The following is a 25522-nucleotide window of genomic DNA, read 5'->3' as shown; positions in this document are numbered from 1 at the left end:
GCTAAAATTATGTGCGAGCATAGCAGCCCTTAAAGATATTATTTTTGGAGATAATCCAGTAACATTTTACCGTAAACTTCACAAGATCCCAATATTGATTAGTTGGTTAACACTAGCATTGTTTAAACTTTTCTACCATCAATTTTAGTCTTCACTAGGTTTTTTTTATTATTATCGAGTACGTAAACAAATTTATCGTCCATTGTCTTATCCCTTAATAGCCCTGAGATATATATCATAAACTTTTATTACAAAATCCACTTTGCAAAATGACAGAAAACTGTTACAAACATACCAGAAGGGAGGGGAGGACAATTATAGTTAAATTAATCTACAACCCTTTCTTCACTGCAAAAAAAGAGAAATTTACACAAAAATTGGGGGAAAGGATTAATTTATCATCCAATGTCCTATCCTTGTATTCCCTGATATAAACATGAAATTCTCGTCAATATTTGTTTAGAAATTTTGTGGTGTTTTAAAATAACTTGAATGTGGTGGGAGGGGGGAGGAGGGGAGGTTATGACTCTCTAAAATAAAAAAAACATTCTAGGGGTGTTTGTTAAAGCACCTAATCGAATAATATATCTCAAATAAGAATATATGTCATGGAAATGGATACAGAATACGTTGATAATAAAACAGGGCAATTTTGTCGTCAATTTAGGTTGCTAATATAGTTCCATATATTGGTCAATAAGTTCCTTCGGGAATAGTCCCTTTCGTGGCAACGCCCCTTAAGGCGCGATTAGTCGTATTCTTAAAATGGCTTAGCTATTTTAGGTTAGGTTAGGTTATATTAGGTTAGGTGAATGCCCCACAGGGTTAGGCAATTGGCCTCGCAGGATTAGAGCCCCCCGCAGGGGCTAGAAATAGGAGAAAAGCTACTGGTAAAAATACGAAGGTGCATTTCCACGAAAGGGACTATACCCGTTCCTTCTTTCAATTATTTCGTCAATTTAGGCTGCTAATATAGTCCTTAACTATTGGTCAATACGTTTCTTCTTGATCTTCCCCTTTTTAACGCCTTATTGCTTACACTACGTTGACAATTTTTTGTGTACGCCACTTGTTGTAAAGTATCCAAACGTTTAACTCTATAGAACATTAAAATTACCGGAAACAATCAAATAATTATATCACATAAAAATATGCTGTTAAAAAAGTTAAAAATCAACATGTTTTAAATGGACGTATGGACATTCTGTTAAAGTGTATAGAGTTTGTAGGCTTAATTAATCGTACCTAGCGACTGCATGAATCACCATGCAAAGACAATTCTAGCATGCCTAAAAACCTTTACGGAGTGACGGACAAACCCTAATTATATAGAAGCTTCGCTTTAAAAAAAGAGGAATGTTATTATATTGCCAGGGGCTGGATACACCCCCTTATTTGTCCACCCCCCAAAATAATCAACATACTTAAACTACTATGACATTCCCCTTGGCTGTTTGAGACCCTTGTGAAGGGGGTTGACACCTAGAGGGTTCCTCCCCCTCCTTAATTTTACCAGGAAGGTGGTGGAAACATCCCTCTTCTGCACGCCTCTGGTTTGAATACCCTTTGGTCTGTGTACTAAATTTATCATTTGAATTGAATCTCAAAAGTTTTGGAAAAGCATTGAAACTCGAAAGATTATTCTTTGTCAAAGGATTCTTAGCCTCCTCTATCTATACCTTTACCAAAGTTTGGGCCTTAAAAATATACATCTTCAAACTGAAATAGTCAACAGATTATTAGCTGTCTCTGTCTATATCTTTACTAAGGATGGGTCCTTAAAAAATTAATACTTTAAAACTAATTGTATTTAAGGATTCTTAGCCTCATTTATATTTTAAACCTTTGCCAAAGAGGGCCTTGAAAATATATTATTTTAAAGTGAATTAGTCTTGCAATACCTTTACCAAAGTTTGAGCCTTAAAAATATATTTACTATAAAACTGCATTTGTCAAAGGATTCTTATCCTACCCTATCTATACATTTACCAAAGTTGGGGCCTTAAGAATATAATATTTTAAAACTAATTATATTTAAGGATTCTTAGCCCCCTCTTGCAATACCTTTACCAGGGTTGGGGCCTTAAAATATATATTTTTAAAATTGAATCAATCAAAAGATTCTTATCCTACTCAATCTATACATTTACCATTTAAAAACATATGTAGAAAGTTTAAAACTGAATTTATCAAAAGATTCTTTAGGTAATTAACGATAGATTGTTTTACATTTTCGATTAAAATAAATAAAATAAACCTTCTGTAGTTTTACATTATTGGTTAAAAGTTTGGACACTGGTAATTTAAACCAAACAACAAGATTTATTAGATTACCTAAAGTTATTTTGTCAAAGATTAAGAGGACGTTTTTATAAAACTTTGTGTACCATTTAATTTACGAAGCAAAATCTCTTCTCCTACTTTAGAAGAAAAGATCAGGCATAAAAAATGTAAAAAAAAATATTTTTAATATTCGAACTGTAAGAAATATGCACTGAACTGCACCTAACCTATTTCAATAGAAAAAACCTATAAATTATTTCTAAACTGTTTTCAAGAATTTTAAAGTCCGAATTTTATTATTTCTTTTTTATTATCAAACTATTTAAATGAATTTTTATGTACAAAAGATTTTAAAAATGGATAATCTGACACTGGCAATAACTAATTGTTTTTTTTTTTAAATTTGATATCATATTTTCCAGTATGGCTTTGATACTGATTAATATCCGCTAGATTAGAACCGTATGTTATTGTATTATAGACAATTATCCATGAATAGTAAAATGAAATTTCAAAGTATTTAATAAGACTAACACAACCAGAAATAATCTTATAATTTATTGTTCTACTATCCGTAGAAATCTGTCTATAATACGATGCGACAAATAACTATTATATTATGTAAGGTGTATGTATCTTCATACCCAATAAGATCTTGTAAACGGCTAGACTATACAATATTAAGGAAGGGCTAAGCTATTAACCACCCCCCCCCCCCCTTGGTAACTTTAGTAAATTTACAAAGTGTCTCAAAAATCAGACATATGATGTCATAAAAAAAGAGGGAGATGAAAAGAGAAGTGGGATAGAAAACCCCTAAAAAAGAGATGGATAATTCCTGCTTTTTTTATGACATCACATGGCTGATTTTTAAAGTTTACCCTCCCACCTTCCCTATGATAAATTGTCCATAGTATAATTTCCAAAAAAATATCATTAATAGAATAGAAATTAAAAACAACAAAGACAACTAAAATTGTAACGTAGCGGCGCTGCTAATTAAAAAATTCCATTGAAAATATTAGTCAAGAAATTTACATAACTTAACAATATTGATAACATCATAAAATTATTTTTTATCTACCAGTTTTATCTCAGGGGAGGGAATAGGCAATAGTGCTAAAAATTATCTACTCTTACCCTTTTTACCCGTTTGATACGGTCGCTAACGGTAAGGCAAGAAGGGACATTAAAAATTGTACCTACTTAAAAGTAGACATAATTGGAATGCATTGACCCAAAATAGGCACAACTATTACTATGCAAAGTTAGGACTTATAGACAATGGTTTTGCAAGTAGATGGTTTATTTTCTAAAATATTTAGGACCCTAGTGATTAATAAACCTTTTCCCTCATAATCTAAACCTAACATATTTCACAAAACATTGCATATTTGAATTTGGGGAGGATTGATTTAATTGCCATTGTACTATCCTTGTGTTTCATATTTTTTATCTTGTAGTTATATCATCATGAATTTCATTAATTTTGGATAGGGATCTAGGAATATGACAAGCCTTTATAATAAAGTTAAAGGATGTTTTTATGTCTTTGTGTTTTAATGTCCGTTATAAATGGCATGACCAACCTATGCATAATTTGTTGTGAAGTTTCATATTGGAAGGATTAAGGCATCCTCCATTTACATGTAATTAATGTCACAAAAAAAACATCCCACCCCTAAACAAAATTTAACTAAGAATGTTGAGGGTGAATTGTGTTTTAATTTGTATGACAATTAGGTATAATATTTATAAATCTAGCATTTTTATACCTACAAATATGAAGGTTCCAAATATTTTTTTTCTTGAGCTTTTTGTGAATTGCCATAAAACATTTATTGTGCGATATTTTCAAACTCAAAATTAATGGTCAATTAGTAAAACACACCCTTGAGAAAAAAATTTTTTAAATGCACCAATCAACAAGGAGATAAATAATTAAATTTAGCGAAGCCTATTTTTTTTTAAAGTCCATTACATAACAAATAAGTAAAGAAGGAAGGAGACATTGGACGATACTACCCAAAATTTTATTCGTTTTCCTATTCGTTGGTAATAAAAATTTGGGCACTTTTATAAAGATTTGACTGGTTGGTATATTTTTTTCAACCATTAGTTACAGGGTGTCCCTCGTAAACTGTTTTTTTTTAAACGCTTATTACTCTCTTAATATTTGAGCTATCTTAGTAAAATAAAAAGTATTTGGCAGCCTACTACTGACCATTTTATTGGGTAATGATGGAAAATCCACAAAATAAACAGGAAAAAATCTACGAGGTATTACATAAGAGGTTCATTTTATTGAATTAATATCATTAAATGGTAACCTTAAACCTTCAGATAGAGATAATTTTGTTTATTATAATTTAAAATTAAAAGAGTCTATTATTTATTGTCTTATCTCACAAGAACCAAGCAAGTATGGTTATTTCTCGCATCGTATTGGTATGAAATGTCCAATTTTAAGATAAAACCAGTTTTTTTAGCCCCGAGGTGCCAAAGGCGACGGCTAAATAACTTAATTTTTATTTTAATTTTTAGGGGGGTTGGAGCCTTTAATGCTTGGAGGGGCATGTAATGAAACAACACAACTTAACATCATACAGCTATTAAAGAACCAACACACCTATCTTGGCCTAAAGAGTAGCTTCGCCGGTAAAAATTCTTAAAGTGTAATCCTTAAAAGGAGTGGTATTGTAGTTCCAAAATTGCATTGTAGCCAGAGATAAAGGGATAAGACAATGGATAAAAAAAAACTGTTGCCGAATTTTTATTTTCATAGTTAATTCTAACTTCAAAATATTGGGGGAAAGAAATAATTGTAGATTAAATTGCAATCCTTCTCCTCCCTGCATTTAAAGCAATTAGCATTCATGCTAATAAAAAAATTCAAGTTCAAAGATTTTTAAAGTAGAATAGCTTTTCTATAATAAGAGTTTGATTGTCCGCTCGTCAACATCAAGGCATATAATTTTCTACTTATTTATTGATTTAAGTTCTTTCGAATAGCATTGCTGTTATTAATTAATTATGAATATAATTAGCCATATTTTAGCTATTTTAAGAATGTATAATTTTATTAATCTTATTGACTATTTTTATAATGTAATGTTTCTTTTGAAACTTCATATTGCTACGCTACTTATGATATAAATGCACTTGTTCTAGCTATTTTAAGAATGTATAATTTTACAGGCTAAATATAGATATAAATATGCACGATTATGGAGCCAAAATAAAGGCTAATTGCTTTAACATTTAAGGATAAAAGACGCTACACTTTAATGTAATCAAGATTCTTTAACACTGCAATAAAATGGTCTTATAGAGAAGTATTATACCAACTATTACAGTAGCTTGGTTATGAGAAACAAAATTACCTCACTCTTTATTTTTAAAAACTTGGCCGAAAAGTTTCAATAAACCATCCATGGAACCGTAAGAAAGTATAAATTATAAAACTTTGGGTTCAATAAAAAATGTATTCCAAGGTCTCTTTCCCTTCCCTTCCTAAAAATATATCAAAATGTCTTAATTTCAATTAGGTAAAGCGTTACAACAAAAAATGTGCAAATTGAAACAAATTTTGATTTTTCACAATTGGCAACATACGATGGTCTAAAAGTACAAAAAAATCTCAAAATAAGAAAAAAATATAGCAATTATACGGAAAATAAAGCAGCTATATCAAGAGTATAAGAAAAATAGGTCATGCATGTAATAAAATAATCGCAATTGGACTTTTTATTGAGTTTGTTTCTGACATTTTCAGCATGAAAAATCCGTCCATAAACAAGGAAGTTTTGCTATTTTGCTTAACTCATTTTGTCATAGTGACAGACAGACATAAGGACAAACGTCATTAATATAGCAGCTGTGCTTTTAAAAAAAGAAGAAATTGAAAAATGGAAAGAATAGGAAAAAGTTAAAAGAACAGAACTTCCATTTCTGCAAAGTTTTAGGAATATATCTGCATTTAGATAGATATATAGATAGATAGATAGATAGATAGATAGATAGATAGATAGATAGACAGACAGATAGATAGATAGATAGATAGATAGATAGATAGACAGACAGATAGATAGATAGATAGATAGATAGATAGATAAATAGATAGATAGATATAGATAGATAGATAGATAGATAGATAGATAGATAGATAGATAGATAGATAGATAGATAGATAGATAGATAGATAGATAGATAGATAGATAGATAGATAGATAGATAGATAGATAGATAGATAGATAGATAGATAGATAGATAGATAGATAGATAGATAGATAGATAGATAGATAGATAGATAGATAGATAGATAGATAGATAGATAGATATATAGATAGATAGATAGATAGATAGATAGATAGATAGATAGATAGATAGATAGATAGATAGATAGATAGATAGATAGATAGATAGATAGATAGATAGATAGATAGATAGATAGATAGATAGATAGATAGATAGATAGATAGATAGATAGATAGATAGATAGATAGATAGATAGATAGATAGATAGATAGATAGATAGATAGATAGATAGATAGATAGATAGATAGATAGATAGATAGATAGATAGATAGATAGATAGATAGATAGATAGATAGATAGATAGATAGATAGATAGATAGATAGATAGATAGATAGATAGATAGATAGATAGATAGATAGATAGATAGATAGATAGATAGATAGATAGATATATAGATAGATAGATAGATAGATAAATAGGTAGATAGATAGATAGATAGATAGATAGATAGATAGATAGATAGATAGATAGATAGATAGATAGATATAGAAGTGCATATTTCTTCCCTAAATCTCTTAATGTTCCACGAAATTTAAACTTGAATTGAAACATTTTATTTTGTTAAAATTTTTCAATAAAATAAGAACTATCAGAACGAGATTATTCATCTGAGGAAAAACTAATCTGCATTCATCTGTGAGAAAAAATCATTGGTGGAAAAGTTTGATCACTGTTTGTTTTTACAACCCAAAAAAAGTTTTTATACACCTTAAAGTGTTCAAGCTAACGAATTGCAGAACAAGTTTCTAAACTTCAAGGGCCGATTTAATTTGCAGTCCAATGTCCCCTCCCTCCCTCCCTGATCTAAAATTAATTCTTTGTACAAATGAATTGCATATTTGGAAGAACATCATGCAAAAACATATTTTTGTGCTTCCCTCAAAATACCTTTCCACTACTAATTCATCCCTCCCCCTTTTTTTAAAAAAATTTAAATAGTGAGAGGGGGGGGGGGACCTCGTTTTCAATATAACCTAACAATATAACCTGAACTAAAGTATCAAATATAGAAACTCCCCCTCCCCTTATTAATTTTTTGATGTTTGGGGGGGGGGGGGGGGGGTTACGTGCTCGACAATGAACTTTGGTGGGACATTACATATTTTTTTATCAATTGTATTACATCTAAGCACGAATAAAAATAATGCACAATATAACAAGAACAAATTTATACATAATTTTAACAGAATTAAATATTATTGCCTAAAATCAACAGAATAATTTTAACATGTCTGAATAAACACTTAAATGTTTTATTTTAGAAAGAAACCTTTTCGTACAAAAAAAACATTCCTTAACATAAAAAAATCAAATTTACAAGAATATAAAAATATATTTTTGTTGCAATTTTTTTATGTTTTGCAACATGGAAAATTGGTATAAATGTGTTGTAATTTATTGCTTTCAACACATATAACAGGCATTAGGCATTAGATTTAATTAAAAGTGAAACTTTTCTTTAATAAGGGTCTATACGTGCATGTGTAAGTAATGGAGAACTCTTTTTGTTAATTCAAGCATGTTAGAATTGTCCTATTAATTTCAAATTTTGGATGTAAACTCTATAATCGATACCAGAATGTCCGTACGTCCACTTAAATTATGCTGATATTCAACTTTTTTGACAACAATATTGTGTATGATATTTTTATCCTATTCATATGATTTTTTTAACAATTATTCCCAGGACAAGAAGATACAATATTTTTTACGAAGCTACTCTACATATAATCAAGTTCTAAAAATATAAATATGTCTTTTAACAAGTTTATACCTTTAGATTAATATTCTTTGCTTTAAAACCACTGTCAGGGAGTGGACAGTGGAATTTAAATTATACTGGCCGCAATTTTATCAGCAGTTTCCCTCATATATTGATTCAAAACTTTGGGTTCTTTAATCTTATTTGGTTTATTCAAACTAACAGTGTTTAAACTTCTCAACCAATAAAGAATGAAAATTAAATAGGCAAACACTTTTTTGAGATACATTCCCTTTAATTCTGTGTGTATTTTTGTGTGTGTATGTCTCTGTTAGCATTAGGTGTTATCATTATGGCAACATTACTAGAGGCTGTGCCACTAGCATCTAAGCAATAATGATGCTAAATAAAAGAGGGCAGGCAGAAAAAAATCTTCTAAAAACATTCGAATTACAAATGAGTATCCACAAACCATCCCAGAAAACATGTGAAGATTCCCGAAATGTAAGCACTCTGTGGGTTATGTGGTTTGCAAGATCTTAATGGACAGACAATCAACCTTAATACTTTTCAACTTTTATTGTAATATTTCATATTGATTACTGATATAAGTTTCAAGTAATATTTAAAATGGTTGTAAAAATTTTGACATATAAATCCACAATTTAGCTCTTACAAAGCATGTCGAAAAAAAAAAAAAATTGTCGTCAATTTAGATTGCTATATCCCCCTGTCATTTATTGATCAGTTCGTTCACCCAGTACGAGGGGAGAGGATTGGGTAAAGAAGGGGGGTGGGTAGAGATCGTTATTTTAACACCCTATGAGTTTCACTTGATTAGAGTATACATGATATTCTAGTGCAAGATCCAAGTAATAATAAATCCTTTTTAATATATCAAACTACTTTTTTTTCCAAAATAGTGGTCTAAAGGAGCTGTGTTTTCGAGTAGACAGGAAAATGGCCTGAAACAATCCCAGATATCGATCAGTTCAGTGGTTAGCTAGATTTTAATGGTAAACAAGGATGACGACATCCATAAAAGCGAAGCACTAAAATGGGAGAACAAACGGACATTAACACTTGTATAGTGTCAGAACTGAATAATCAAAATATAAATGTATAAAAGTTGAAGCAATATTGTAAGTAAATTTGTTGAAAAACTGATAGATACAGGATAATGTTTATGGACCTACTTACATTTCTAGGACTTGATTATAGAGTTGCTTCGCTTGTTCTGTGTTGCCTCAGGAACCAATATACCAAAAATCAGAACAATCGGATAATTAGATCACATAAGAATTTGTTGTTAAAAAAGTAAAAAAAATCAACATGTTCAAAATGAACGTACGGAAACTCTGGCAATGATTATAGAGTTGCTATGTTTTCTAAATCGTACCTAACTACTACAGGAATCACCATGCTTTTAAAAACACCCTTACAATATTGTATGATAGGATATATACGTACAGTCGATATTACTTTCTGAAGGCAGTGTGGCTCCTAGCTTTACATGGTGTGTTGGTGTGTGTGTGTGTATGTGTGTGTGTGTGTGTGTGATGTGTGTGGTTGTGTGTGTATGTGTGTCTAGACAGTATGTTTACTTTTATCATACGCGTCATAATTAATCAAATATATTTATTTTTGTCATTTATATATATCACAGAAATAACTTATGTGTAGTGCAGCTACTCTATGTTTAGGGTATGTATGCTGTATGTATGTCCATATAAATGTGCTAGTAAATCGATTTCTCATTTGATGGCTTCAAAACTTGGGGTACTTTTGTTAAATCTTAATTGGTTGGCCAAACTTTCAGTGTTTAATCTTTTCTACCATTAATTTTATTCGGCAAAAGGAGTAATTTAGTTTGTTATAATTAGGGTGTACACCAATGTATCATCCATTGTCTTTTCCTTTCATTTATTTGTTTTGTGCTTTATTAGTTTTGCAAGTTGGAAAAATAAAAGTTGTGTCGCTGAACAATTACACTTCGAGCAAAATTGTTTCCAAAATAACGAACTTTGAGACGAACCTATATAAAGCTTTGCTATAAAGAAGAATCATGTCGGTTCAGTGGGTATCAAGATCTTAAGTTACAGACAGACAAACACCGTGTTACTTCAATATTCAAACATTACAAAATACGAATTGATACAAAAGAAACGGTAGGACAAACGGACATTAACACTTGTATAGTGTCAGAACTGAATAATCATAATATAAATGTATAAGAGTCAAAGCAAAATTGTAAGTAAATTTGTTGAAAAACTGCTTGATCCAGGATGATGTTTATGGACATACTTACATTTTTAGGACTTGATTATAGAGTTGCTTTGCTTATTACATTATACTTTGTTGTCCCAGGAATAAATATAATAAAAATCAGACCAATCAGATGATTAGATCACATAAAAATTTGTTGTTAAAAAAGTAAATAAACATGTTTAAAATGGACGTACGGACATTTTGGTGGTGATTATAGAGTTGCTACGCTTTCTAAATCGTACCTAACTATTAAAGGAATCACCATGCAAAATTTAAAATCGAAATTCAAACATGCCTAATTTAACGAAAAAAGCTATCCGTTACGGACGGACCGACCCTAATAATAGAAAAGCTTCGCTTTTAAAAAAATTACGTGATTCAAATCGATTAAAACCATGGGGGATCTAAAAGTTTTAAATAGAAATTTGGGGTGTTTAAATCCCCCCCCCCCCACCCCATGAATAATTTAGGTATAATAATGACATTAATTATGTAAAAGAAGGGTGCATTGGCGTAGTTGTTTTTTTAAAAGGGGGGGGGGGTGTTTAAAAGTCCTTTGAAAGCATTTTGTATCTTTCTTCTTTACTTGCGGATAACCAAATTTTAAGTCTAAAAACCCTTTTTATTTCATGAAGCAAAAAAATCTTTGTTCATTTTTTGACATTACCTTTTAAAATTTATTTTTAGATATAAATTTTTTGGAGGGTTCACACCTTACCCATCCCTCCCTCATTTCCACCATCCATTCACATTCGAACCTTGTAAGGGTGGATAGACTTAGGAATAAATTGATGCTATTAATATCAGTCTTGTTTTCATGACAAGCCCTTGAAATCAAGATACTAGATTACAATTGCCTAGAATGCTAAGTTGAAAAAGTAGTTGGATACAAATGCACATGTGTTAAATAAGATCTCGGAAAGGTTAGGATAGCAGATAAATTGATGCTATTCATATAATTATTGAATTTATGAAAATTATCCTATTATCTAAAGTAATAAAGTTTTTTATCTGTAGCTTAAGACTTTAGTAACTACTAAACATATTGAGTTCTCGATTTTAGGGAAGCTTCACAAAGGCTGTCTTATGCTCTTTTAAGTCTTTTAAATAACTAATAACATAAAAAGGGTATTTAATAACAAGGGTTGTAAAACCTTCTAGGTAACTTTATAGCGTATTACAATATCATTGTACTTTCTAAATGGTTATTCCACCCCTCAATAAAAACACCATCTTTATGTGAAATAGATATAATAAGTTTTATTCTGTTATCTTGTATTTTCAGAACGGCCTTATATAAAACTAGTTTCTATGCTCCTAAATGCCTTGTTGGGGCACTTGAGTTGGGGTTGAGGGTAAGTTGACCTCCCCCCCCCCCCCACTTCCATTTTCAATTTTAGTTACAGAAAGAAAATTTAAAATGCAATTCCCAGACATCCTGCTTCTTTTACATAGCGATAAACAAATATTCATATTCATTTTGCTTGGCTTCGAGTGTACAGGTAAACCATTTATGCACTATTTATTATTTATTAGCCAGTAGATTTATGAACAGACGGACTGATTATAGAATTGATTTGCTGGTAAACAACTTTAAAACTTGTTTTATATTGGTCATTTAAAGTTATAAATTGTTATGCATTGATTTATATCATTTAATTAGACATATGCATATATTAGATAACATAAGGGAGGGAGGGGACATTGAAATGTAAATTACACTGGTACCCAAAGTTTTATAAACATGATTTATCATTTGGACTCCAAAACTTTTATTAAATCTTAATTGACTGGTTATAATTTGTAGTGTCTAAAGTTTTCATTCAATCATCTTAACCTTTAAAAGGGGTAAGCTTATTTATCATCATTTGTAATATACAGTCCTTTGTCTTATCCCTTAAGATCATTGGATTGATAAAATTTAAGTAAATGATGATTATCCTTTTATAATTGGACTGCCTAAAATGTGCTGCTTAAAATCTCTAAAACAGGATATCAGGAGTCTTAAATAATAAGATAAGGAACGATAAATTTATACACATCCCCAATGATAAACAAAATTAAAAACATTGCATATTTCTAATGGATTAAAATCAAAAGAATAGAAAAAATGCAACATTTGCTTAATGAACGAAAACATGTTTAAATAAATTTAAAGAATTTACACAATTTACAAATTACGGTAAAATTAAATACGCATTTGCTATGAAATAATTTAGGCAAAATGAATTAACAAGAATGATAATTGGTATTGTAAACGAAGCTTTATCTCAAATTTTATACTAGATATTTATAAATGAAACAGTATGTGTGTGTATCATAAGATCTCGCTAACCACTTGAATGATATGGACCTCCTTTTTTTAGAGAAGCTAGGTTCCAAAAAGGATAACATTTATTTGGGGGAAGGTTTATTAATTAAAGTATCAGAATTTCAACTTTCAATTACATTAATTTATTGTTTTAAAAGCTATTGATCCAATCCAAATAACTTAATTGTCATTATCCTATCCCATATTTAATTTCTCATGCATATTATGACTGACGTACGGACATGCAGCTAAAAGTAGAGTAGCTGCGCTACAACTAAATGTTTAAAATTTGTGAGGATTTAATCTGTCAACATCTGACACGTGCGCAGATACATCCACTACAAATGAATGACAGACCACAGAACCATAAAGAAATAGAATGATACACAGGTAGTGTATAGAAAGAGAAAGATTAGAGAACAAAATAGTAGTAGTATGCTAACTAGGTAGTGAGCAGATACATCCACTACAGATGAATGACAGAACATAGAACTATAATGGAGTAGAATGATTTACATGTAGTATATAGAAAAAGAAAGACCACAGATCCAAATGTATATAATGGTATATAAAGTGGTATAATGATGTATAAGTAGTGCACAGATATACACTAATGATATAAATGACTGAACCCAGAAACAAATAGAAGCACAATATAACTTGCTACATGATGACTATCTTTCAACAACTATTATGCAGGGCTTTTAATCTACTATTACCACGTTCTTCTGTGTTAATAATCTAATCAATTGACTTTCTGAATATTTTTCCTTGTGAAATAAGCATGCGTTTTTTTATAGTTAAAAAATGTACTTTGTTGACTTTCTATCAATAATTATTCTATATGAAATGGGCATGCAAGTTCATTTAATAATACTAAATTCTTTATTACTTTTCTATGTTAAAAAGTTGTACTTGTATCACTTTCTATTATAGTTTTCTATGTGAAATGGGCATGCAAGTTTAGCTAATAATGCTTGGAATTTTGAACAGATGTTTTAGAAAAGCTATATTAGGCATTATTAATATCCACAAAATTAAAAATATCAGGGATAGGTCATTGTTAATTAATAAAAACATACAGTCCTGTTTTAAGAATTTACCCCCTATTTAAAGGGGGGGTAAAGGATTTATTATTAACCCAATACTGCTCTTGGTCAATAAATTGATAAAGTCGCTCAAAAAAAGACATTGGACGTCATAAAATGAGTGATTATCCATCTCTTTTTTAGGGGGTTTCCTTCCCACTTCTCTAATCTTCCTCATTTTTATGACGTCACATAGAGCGACTTTCTTCAATGTATCTCTCCCTTTCTTTCTGACTACATCTGATGAGGTATTTTTTAACAAATTTTAATTTATCAATTTTATATATACTCTTCTATCTATAATACAAAGTAGCTTGATGTCTGTCCGTCTGTCTGTCCCTTAAGATCTCAGTAACCACTAAACCGATCGGATTCTACTCTTCAGGGTATATACCTACTGGTCCTGTGGTGGTTTTAGGCTATTTTCTTGGGCATGGGACACCCCTAACCCCCAAAAAACAAATAAATCCCCCCCATTTTTTTTGCGGAAGATTTCCCTGGTGCTTTTTTTTATCACCTCTTGGGGAAAAAGCCCTTAGAAGATAAGGGCGAACCCGCTAGTATTATATAAAGTAGTAAACTTTTTTTTTGTTTTTCAAATAATCTCGCTAAATGGTGAACTGATATGGTTCTCCTTTGCAGTGAAGCTTCTTAGGTCCTAAAATGGTTTAGGCTATCTTTTTTATAATTAAATCTGGGTATGGTTTTAGGCTATTTTTCTGCCCTTCATATTGGATGCTAGTATTATAAAGTAGTAAGGTTTTGAACGTTTGTCCGTTAAGATCTGTCTATGCGATTAAGTTTTACATTTTAGATCTTTTTTTCATAGTCTTGGGATGGTCTTAGGCTATATTTTGCCCCTAATTAGAATTCTGAACCACTAGATGCTAAGGGCGCAGCTTAAAGTTGTTTTGAATAGAATTTAAGACTAGACATCTTAAAAAGTTTCCCTTTTCCAAAAGAAAATAAATGTAAATTGATTAGGTAAAGATAAAATCTAAACTTAGGGTTATCTTTACAAAGTAAATATAGATAAGGTTACTGGTGTTGTCCCTCAAAGTGCCTAACGAGCAAGAAATACCCTCCTTCCTTTATTTATAAAACAGGAAGTATACCTCCTGTACCACACAGTACCCAGTATAAGCTAACCTAACCCGACCCAGGTGAATAACATTCACAAAAACTACCCCCTTAATTTCAATTTATTTTAAAATAAGATAATAGGGTTTCTCGTATTCATTCGAATCCTGTGGGTAGAAACCGGTTCTCATCCATACGAAAAAACTATGTCTAGCATCGTATTATATTTAGCTTTCTACGAATATAAAAATGTACAATCATAAGATTAAAACCAGTTTTTTTAGCCGGTGCCTTAGGCACCTCGGAGCTAAAAAAACTAGTTTTAATCTCATAATTGTACATTCTATATCCGCGGAAAGCCGTTTATAATACCATGCGAGAAATAACTATTCTGTGCTTGCTAGGCATTTAAACAAGTAAACAACCCAAACTTACTGTTGGACAATCAGCGTGAATTTTAATTAAATAAATACGTACATAGCCAAAATAAATTTCTACTTATCGGTTTGTCTGTCTATCCTTTGTCTAAGGACAAAGTGAGTTGTACAGCAGATGTTAAGTTCTCATAGCAAAGAAAAAAAGAGAAAGAATATGCAAAAAATCAGAGATAATCACGAAAAATTAAGTTTCAGTCTTAATAGTAAATAAAAAAGCATAACCACAGACAGACGAACAAAGCAATGTATAGCTTAGTTGCGCATATGTCATAGAAATCTTCACTAAAGATTTTGAATGTCTATCTTTAATAGCAAGCGAAAAAATCACAATTCATCAATAGCGTTATGGACTAAGTAACGGACGATCATACAAAGTGAATTATTGAAATTCATCCCTACTAAAAACTTAAATCCAAGAGCATCCCTTTTTAGTGTTGAAATATTCACTTTTTCTAACAAGTTATCACTAGTTACTTTTTCATATTGACAACGATTAATGAAAGTATATTTGTAAAAGATATTTAGTCAAACAAGGATGACAACATCCATTACTAGCGAAGCTCAAAATGTACACTTACCAAAAGCAAAAGGAAAAAAGTAACTTGTAAAGTAGATGCTTGTGATTCTGTAATTTAAGTTTTAGAAATCTATCTTTAACAGAGGTTAAAAAAATAATGTCTCATAAGTGTACATGCACAAGACCTTTAATAGTCATTATATACCAGTCATCTATCTTTAATAATAATCTAGAAAACAGCAATTTTCGATACACAGATGGGTAGGCCAACATTTTTATTTATAAAGAAGCTTCGCTACTAAATAAAGAATAGGTAACACTTCTTTTTATAAATCTTTTTTCTTATAAATGAGAGGGAAATTCTATACCCAAAAGTAGTTTGATGAATAGTTTGATGTCATTCACGGACCTTAAGGGATAAGGTAATCGACGAAAAAATGATGTACATCCACAATGAACTTAAACACAATTACCCCTTCTGTAGATAAACTATATTGATTAAAAAGTTTTGAACCAATATAAATCAAGATTTAATATCAGTGCCCAAAGTTTTTAAGCCAACGAATGAGAGATTTTTTATTAAACTTTGGGTACCAGTCGAGTGACATCTCTTAAGATGTTACTTAAGATGTAGAGAACTTCAATAATAGGTCTTTTGAAATTCCTCGTATTAGATTTAAGTGGCTCAGTTGCCTTTTGAGCTTTGTAAGGTCAAGATGTCTATAGAAATCTTTTCTGTATGAAATTTCGATTTTAAGCCCTAAAATGAACAGAATCCTGTGATTTTTTATATACAATCAATTATCATATACTCTATATCAAAAAAATGTGAAAACAAAAGTTATCAGTTTACTATAATTTGGTTAGAAAAGTGAAACAAACCTTAATATCTGTTAATTTCTTCAAATCCTACTTACACATATTCCTATTATTGGGTCCCTTACAAACAACCCAAAAACATTTAACCAGTTTCTAACATGGAGACTCTTTCTAAAGGTGATCTCATTGATCACATACAGCAGCTACAATGGTTCCTTAATGAGTACAAAACCCGTATTAAAAGGGCCGAACTATTGCATAGTATCAGATACGATCTACCAAGAAATGAAATTATCAATCTTCATAGCCCAGTTTTAACACCTGAGTTAAAAGTTATTGCCACATCAATGTATATTCCTAACATAACTAGCATCGCTCACATTAATAGGAAAACTTGGGCTATCCAAAATTCAAACTCTCATAATATTGCCTGTAACCTAGGGGGATGGGGAGCAGTAGAATCTGTCATTCAGCTACCAGCTAAATCTAAGCGACTTGATGCTACAGTCATATTCAACAGTGTAGGTGCCAGAAAATCCGCACTCTACAATATCAACAAAAATATTGGCCCCAAAGCTTCCAAACCTCAATATTCTCTCAATAATTTTCCAAAGCTTAAATTTCAAGTGCGATGCTTAAATAACATCTTTAAGGAACTTCTGGAAGAAAACATCATAACAAGCTACAACCTAAACAACTTTGCTGCTTGCAAGCAGAATGAGTTTGTTTTTCCTTTATACAGCTTTAGAGTAGAGGGTGAAACTAAAAACACCAAATTCCTTGAGTCCAGATGCATACACATGTACAAGGAAAATGGTTTTCTTGTACCTTTGGATGATGTCGATTTTAAGTCTAATGAATATCTCAAACTCAAATCCACCATTCAAGATCACGTATTTGAGCATATCGAAATGCAACGACGACCATCAAATCCCACACTTCTCGACCATCTAAAGAACATATGTCCAAATGCATCTTTTACAGCTACTGCGAGTTTGCCAGGGACCCCACATCCAACACCAACTCCCTTTCTAACTTCCCCGCTCTCGGAGCCAACAGTATATTCAGCTTCTACCAATACTCCAGTGCCATCAGCTGATGAAATTTGTTGGCCCAAAATTGGTCAAAACTTTGTCAATAATCATTCCATTGCAAAAAACGCGATATTCAGTTTGTTTAAATATTCAATTAATTAGGGTTTTTCAAGAATGTCAAGCGTGTGAAAATTTTTTGAGCGTGGGAACCATTTAATTTTCATTTAAATGGTACATATGTTTTTCATTTAATTTCATTTTTAGGACCCGTGAGAACTTTTTTTTAGTGTGGGAACCATTTAATTTTCATTGAATTTCATTTTTTGGAAGTGTGGGAAAAAACGTGAGAAAAAATATGTTTTAGTATAAAGAAATGTTCTATCAGTTTCAAACCTTTTTCATTCGATAGATCATACTGACTTTGGAAAAACTGTCAGACCGATTTTTGAAATTCAATCTGTGAAAAAAGATATTCAAGTTTTAATTTTTTGTTTTGAAAATATTATTTTCATGTATTGACGCCATCTTGGATTATGATAATTTTTTTTTGTTAGAAGATTTTTTTTCTAAAATATTTTTAAAAAATTAACTTTTTACAATAAAAAAATCTTTGAACTTAAATTGACCAATAATTCAAAGATTTTTTCTCTTTGATTTGGAAGATTTTTTATGATTTTTATTTTTAATGTCAAATAAAAACACAACAGTGAAAAAAATGAAAATTAAATGAAAAAACGTTTTATGATTTTATTCAAGAAATTATTTGCTAACATCACCTTTTTGTTGCAATAGAATGTTATTTAAGCAAACAAAATTTAGCATAAATGGATATTTAAATCCCTCGGTATTAAATGATGAGCTAACGCTCGATCATTTAATACCTTGGGATTTAAATATCCATTTATGCTAAATTTTGTTTGCTTAAATAACTCATTTAATTTCAGGTTCTAATGAACAGTTTGCAAACCAAACAAATATTTGTAATGAAAATATCACTATTGTGTGTGCGAATGGGGCGTTTGTCCATATTTAGGTATGGAGACCGCTCTTCTATGAGTACTACTAAAACCTAATTTTAATGCAATACACATAGACATTCTCATCGTCGGTTCGCTTGTTTAGAATGCTTAACCCTCTATTCCCACAAGTATAATACGAATTTGGTTGAGCTGGTGGAAGCTCAACAAAAGACCCACGCGAAGTATTATGTTGCTTTAACCTAAGAATAAATGGTTGGTTTTGATATTCGATCAGAATCATATAAGTATATTAAGTATTAAGGAAGGAAAATGTTTTTATAAAGTGTATTTATATCACAAGTGCATAAGTTAAGTATGGAAATATTTACAGGATAAGTGTTAAAATTATAAGTAGAGTAGGACAGAAATGTGCCCTAAGTCCCAAGCAGTGAATTGTGCTAAGTGTTAGAGTTCTAACATAAGGCCTGAGCTCAATTCATGCTAAGTACTAAGGGGCCTAAATTTAAACTACAATGCATGCCAAACAACTAAGTCATTACCTTTTTAAAGCCAGAAAGAGAAGTTGATGGTAGGAGAGTTAGTAAATAACTGAATAAATTCAAGAGGTACATGCTATAACATTAGCTCTGGACCAGGATTTTAGTGTTTGTCTGTGCAATTAAATATCTGTGTGTTAATATGTGACGTAAATCAGGCATAGTTGTAGGCATACATATATGTACTGGTTGTTTATATGATTACATTAACTATAAACATAATATCTTTAATAAACATATACTATTAGCAAATCACATACAGATTACCATGAATAGGCTTTCGTTACCCATATATGGTGTCATATAGGTAGAGACAGGCCTATGAATGCATAAATTGATACAAATAATGCCTTGGGCCTAGCTAAAGTAATTGTGTCTTGCCCCTGAGTGCTACTAGTTAATTGCAGGGCGCGTGTCAATCAAAGGTTCATAATATGATCTATATAGTGTTGATTTTATATCAAGCATAGATAGATAGTTGTGGATGCGAAGCATTTCTGTAAAAGTCTCATATGTACGTTCAAAGAATTTGAAAATTGAGGATCGCATCTCCAATGGGGGTAAGTTGTTAAAAAAGAAAAAAGAGAAAAAGAAAAAGTTTAGTAGTCCCAGTATATAGGCATATATAATAAACTATAAATGTATTCCAAGCTAAGTTAAATACGCTTTCCATTAAGAAAGTATGATTTGCGTATCTTCATAGCTGGGTATACAAGATGATAAACCTCCCAAATAGAATACATTCTTTTCTTGAGGGGTTTAGTTTTATCTAACTTTGTCACATCAATAAATGTTTTTGCTTTGGTTGTTCTGGATAGTTCAGCTTCTTCTGATGATGAACTAGGTGGTGAAGTGCTCTCGTTCGAAGTGTAGGTTGAGGTTGGGGGTGAGGTAGATATGTAGCCAAGGGCGTCCACTTGTGCTACCTCGTTTCCATTCTCGTCCAAGGTGATTGAGTGATTTTCCAGGTCATAGTAGAGTTGGTTGAGGTCATCGGTAGAGAGGGATAGTGTGCTGCTGGAGCTGGTGTCACTATCGGTCTCCACTCTACTATCTTCTCTGGTATTCAAGGCTGAATTTAACAAGAAATTCCTGATGGTGATGGACAGGTTCTCTGAGAATCCATCGTACTCAGGTGTGGTGATGATGTTGTTGTTCTCGTCTATTGTGTCAAGGTGTTGACAGGAACACAACCGCAATCCGTCCAAGGTAGGGTGGTGGTAGGGCTCCAATACTCCATGATCATCTAGGTTATCTCCAGGCTGGTCCATGGTAGATCCTAAAAAGAGTTAGTGCGCGTGCTCCAACCGGTTCCTTGGGGTATCCTGGCTATGGTAATCTAAACAAAAGAAGTTTTAATAATCTTTTATTAATCCTTTTATCCCTGGGATATTCTAGAAATTCTTTCGTTACAGATAGACCTATAATGGATTGGTTAGTTATCTCTATTTCTGTTAAATATAACTGTTTCCTGAATATAAACAATATTTTATATAAAAATGTATAAGTACAATTAGTATTTACATATCGTATTATTTTCTTTGGTTACATTACTCGTATATATGTAAAAATATAAGATTTTACTAACAAAAGTTGGTAACCCTTTGTTTGTATATTTTGTATATGTACATATGGTTTATACCATTGTTGGTATTAGCTGTATTTATGTTATTTTTAACATGAATAAATTTTAATCATTTTAAAGACTAATATCTTACATTACGTCGCTATTAAGTGTACCTTTTAAACGTAATATCTATAAAATATATCGTTCGACGTCCGTAATTAAATTTTACGTAACAATAAGTTGTCAACCCTTTGTTTATGTTTGGGCGGTCAAAAGTGATAGGGGTTGGATTTGAGCGAGGTTATAAAAAGCTGGCGGCCCAGTAATTATGCTCATTTATATAATAATTGTCTTTGCGAGCGGAGCTTGCGTTCGAGTGTTTAATTTTACCGCTAAATTCCAAGAGAATTTATATAAAAGTGATAAAATATAGTAACCCGTTTGTTTTATATGAATGTTTTTATGTTATAGATTGTTGATGTGCTCATTATTGCATTCGTTAGCCATTATTTAAGACCCAAGAATCTTATTTTTCTTCGTCTATAAGACCTTTATCACTGTATTTTTAAACGAAAGTGGGTTTGAAGCAATATGGGTACATCTTCAATATATGACAATTTTGTTCTATATAATATTTGTAGTTTTGATAGGACATATCTGAGTCAGCAAGTAAATTGACGTACCTTGTTTTGTTTACGTTTTCCGTCTGCAAAAGTTAAATTCGTTCATCGTAAACAAAACTTATAATGACACAGATATATTCCATCATTCTACTCGTTTTAACTTTTGATTACAGCGTTCCCTTTGTATAATCAAAACTTATTTGAGTCCTGATACAAATCTTCTAAAACAATTTTACTATAGGTTTTAAAATAAGATTTTCTTTTTACTTAATTCAATTATAATGACGTTAATTGATAGATTATTTACGTTACGAGTAACTCAACCATATTATATAAAAAAAATGGTCGCTTACAAAAATTATATTTAGCTAGCTTTATCTAAAGTGTTTTTAAAACATCATTGAAGATATTTAGATTTAGCTAGTACATAAGTTTTTAATTGCTTGATACATCATAATGAATATGTTTTTGATAGCTCAGCGATAGCTATTTTTAAGCGTTGAATCATGTAAAATTAATTACATATTCTTTAACTTAATTGAATCTAATAAAACAAAGTTTTAATGTTTAATTAGCTTAACGATAGCTATTTTCAAGCGTTGAATCATGTAAAATTAATTACATATTCTTTAACTTAAAGAATTTTACTTTTAGATGATAAATCAAAGTTTAATGGTTAGGAGGTTCAACCATAGTTGCTTGAAATACAAAAGAATTCGTGTGTACAGTCTTTTTCATAAAATTAACTTTACTATATTGCCTTTCAGAATCACTAGTCCTCTATTTTAAATTTACATTCGCTCATAATGTATGTGCCTGACAGCCTGGACGCGCATCAGAATATTAAGGAAAGATTCGAGGAATCAATGAGGGCGGCTGCGGCCACTCTTGCCAATTCCTCGTTTCTTGAAAACTCCTTAGACGACTCGAGTTCAGTGTACAGCGACCAGTCTGGGATGCCAAGCCTTGCTGATGTCGATGACTATGGGGGCACAAGTACTGTAGAGTCCGAAAGGGATCAAGGGGAGATGTTCGGCAACGAGCATCTCTCACTGATGCTTAGTAGAACGATACAAATCATCTGGTCTCTCCTCAATTCGGTGATGCAGAACTCCTGCGGTGACATTGGTGACGATGTTGCCGGAGGTGATTCTGGGTCTGCCGAGTTGGGGAGAGACCAGAAGACGAGTCTGGACACCTTCAACATGGATGGCTTAATTAACATGTTGTTGGGTTTTGGCTTGTTTTCATGTGCTCTTATAGTGGTCTTCTTCGGCGCTGTAGGGCTTGAGACTCTTACACGTATTGACAACACCTCAGACAGGTCGCTGGCTCGCTGGATAAGAGATGTATGTACGCGCCTCCGAAACATAGGCGTCAGGACCATTGAGCTTCTCCACTGCAGTAACAGGACCAACAGGACTAGAGCTGGGGCTATGTCGCCAACTGCGGAGCCGTCGGACACCATGTATGAAGCCGCGTCCTCTGAGATTGATGATATTCTGTCGGATACACAGGTGAGTTTTCTTCTGTTGTATATTTCTTTTTTTTTTTTGTTTTGTATAATTTTTTTTTCTAGCCACCCGATTTGTATAATAAAGCATCATGTTGGTGTATGGTTGTTCTGTCCTATTCTCACTTCCTCAACGTTGACTTTCGGCTCTTCCATATATATCGCTCACCGTTTGTCATCGTTTTATGTCGCCAGAGAAATCCGCTCGGTTACCGCAATTAAGTTGAGATACCAGTTAACATTTACTAAAATCTTAAGTAGCAACCTAATATTATTTCCCTCTGGGAAAGTTAAGAGTTTGCTCGTGCCGTAAGTTTCTCATTGGGGTTTAAATGTTAGATCAAGACTTTAATGTTTTCCTTTTGTTTTAGGCTCCCTCTGCTAGTCCATCGACTCCAGCAGAAGTAAGGTCCAGAATTGGCCTGTTTGCCGTACACTGTTTGTCTGCCACTGAGGATCGGATTACTGGAAGAAGTGTGCCTGTGGGCTTGGAAACCTCGACGGGAAGTCCTGGCTTCCGTCCGTTGATTGTTGATCAAACAGAGCGTTTACATGTAAGTATCCATGCTTTAGTTTTCTATTAATTTTCAGAAAGAGGCTGCATATTTGTACACATATCTAGAGGTATTTGCAACTAAAATTCTTTTATTGGTAGAATATTAATCTTAAAATGTATGGTTGCATAAGCATTTTTGAACCGATCTAAGATTTTAATTCTAGTATAAAGTGGGTTGAATTGCTACCTAATCATATAGCTTTACAGGATTTTAGGCATTCTCATTTCCTGATTTTCCTAGACTCATTGTTGGTATTGCGATTAAACTAATAAGATCTATTATATTTTAGGCGACCAACTCCATCCCCCTGGCACAGTTTTACACCAATATGGGGAGGTGTAATCGAGTCAGCTCTGAGAGGACAGCTGAGGTATCCAGCGACAGCTCTTCCTTGAGCTCTATTATGTGCTTAAGTCGCATTGAATCTCCTTCTGCAGCTGATTTGTCTGTGGTAAGTTTGATAAGCTCTTATAATATTTCTTCGTTGCAAAAATTACGTAACTTAGACTAGGCTATTTAGCTCAGCTAGCTATGCTTTTAGACAATAACTTTACTTTAACTATGGTGTAATTTCTTCCTAATAGTTAATAGCAAGATTCTAGATAAAGTATTAGTAAAATTGACTCATAAACATATATGGATTAACGTTGATAAATTTTCTTGTGAACATTTATTAACATGGTTGTCTAATAATGTCCCTTTTCTTAATTTTAGGATGCGGCCAGTTTAGTCCCACTGGTTGACGATATCGAGGACCCCGATCTTCCGCCGATTAGATTTAATGCGGTGACTGATGAGATCGAGTACCCCACTCCACTGCGGGTCCTCAGTTTAGAACGTTTGCGCCGCTCCATGCGTACTCCAACGCCTGCTATCTTGGAAGAGATAACATCAGCGGAGAGTAGCTTCAACTCAGCTACGCATTCCTCAGATAACAACAGGACAGAGGATTCCGGCGTCGAGGGAGTCCCTCGACGTCGGGGTCCCATGTTCCCTAAACGCACGCCGTGAAGTGGCGCTGTTAGCTTGGTTGAAACTATGACATACAAATTTTAAGACAATGACCAGTTTTAGACAACATGTGACTAAATTTACAGATTTTCTATTCTTATGTAACTAGTCAAAATAGTAATCACTATGAAGTAAAGACTTTTGTTATTAGACATTATGACTTTTTATTACTGTACAAAACCAAACATTAATTTACACTTCTGCCATTATATTATGTACATATGTGTTTAGTCTGTAAGGATATTTAGTATGTAAGGAAATGATTATAAGGTTGTATTTTCTTTATGCTCATAATTTAAAACTTCATTCAATTCTTAATTACTTTCTTCGTAAGCGAACTAATCCTTTTTTTTCTTTCTCAATAGTATTTTAACAACTGTAATTACAGCCTTATGTCACAGTTTATTCATTCTTGTTAGCTTATAAGGGTCATGTATATATAGATATTTAATCGAACTCGCAACTCAGTACCTTTTCTCTAAATTTCATTTATATCCATCCCTGTGCATTAATCGTGAATTTTAATTGTGCTGTGATATAGAGAGGACTTGTAAATAGCATATATATTTTTTTTTGTAACTAATATCTAAGTAGACTGAAAGACTGACGTTAGACAAAATTATTTACATACGCTTATTCAAGTATTTTTTTTTTTTAAGAAAACTCATGTAAAGACTGTTTGTAACTCAAGTAATTAAAGTAATATCATTGGTTGGATGATCTCATTAAGGAAGTTTTATTTAATTAGTAGGGCTTAGAATAAATAGCGTTTCCCTTTTAAATTTCAATACAATAGTCACAAAATTTAAAGTCTCAAGGTAAAATGTTCTTATGTCCCTTTAGATCTAAAACTAAGTCTTATTTCCAACAAGTAGAGT

At 31.9% G+C, this 25522-nt stretch overlaps 1 protein-coding gene and 1 long non-coding RNA gene across 2 annotated transcripts; both read left to right on the top strand.

The window, feature by feature from the left end:
- The first annotated feature begins 22918 nt into the window (after nucleotides 1-22918).
- LOC145322779 (uncharacterized) lies at nucleotides 22919-23672 on the top strand. The gene is made up of 2 exons (XR_013880809.1): nucleotides 22919-23080; nucleotides 23448-23672. It is a non-coding gene; the product is annotated as an uncharacterized LOC145322779 (long non-coding RNA).
- A 29-nt stretch (nucleotides 23673-23701) lies between these two features.
- Nucleotides 23702-24796, top strand: LOC145322778 (uncharacterized). The gene is made up of 2 exons (XM_080165033.1): nucleotides 23702-24084; nucleotides 24348-24796. Exons 1-2 carry the CDS (start codon nucleotides 23962-23964, stop codon nucleotides 24642-24644), a joined length of 420 nt encoding a protein of 139 aa, XP_080021159.1. The 5' UTR covers nucleotides 23702-23961; the 3' UTR covers nucleotides 24645-24796.
- The last annotated feature ends 726 nt before the right edge of the window (nucleotides 24797-25522 follow it).

The sequence above is a fragment of the Acartia tonsa genome, chromosome 6 (assembly GCF_053477335.1).
Source record: "Acartia tonsa isolate MP-2025a chromosome 6, ASM5347733v1, whole genome shotgun sequence".
Classification (NCBI taxonomy): domain Eukaryota; kingdom Metazoa; phylum Arthropoda; class Copepoda; order Calanoida; family Acartiidae; genus Acartia; species Acartia tonsa.
The sequence above is the reverse complement of the archived record's forward strand: the minus strand, read 5'-3'. Positions and strand labels throughout refer to the sequence as shown.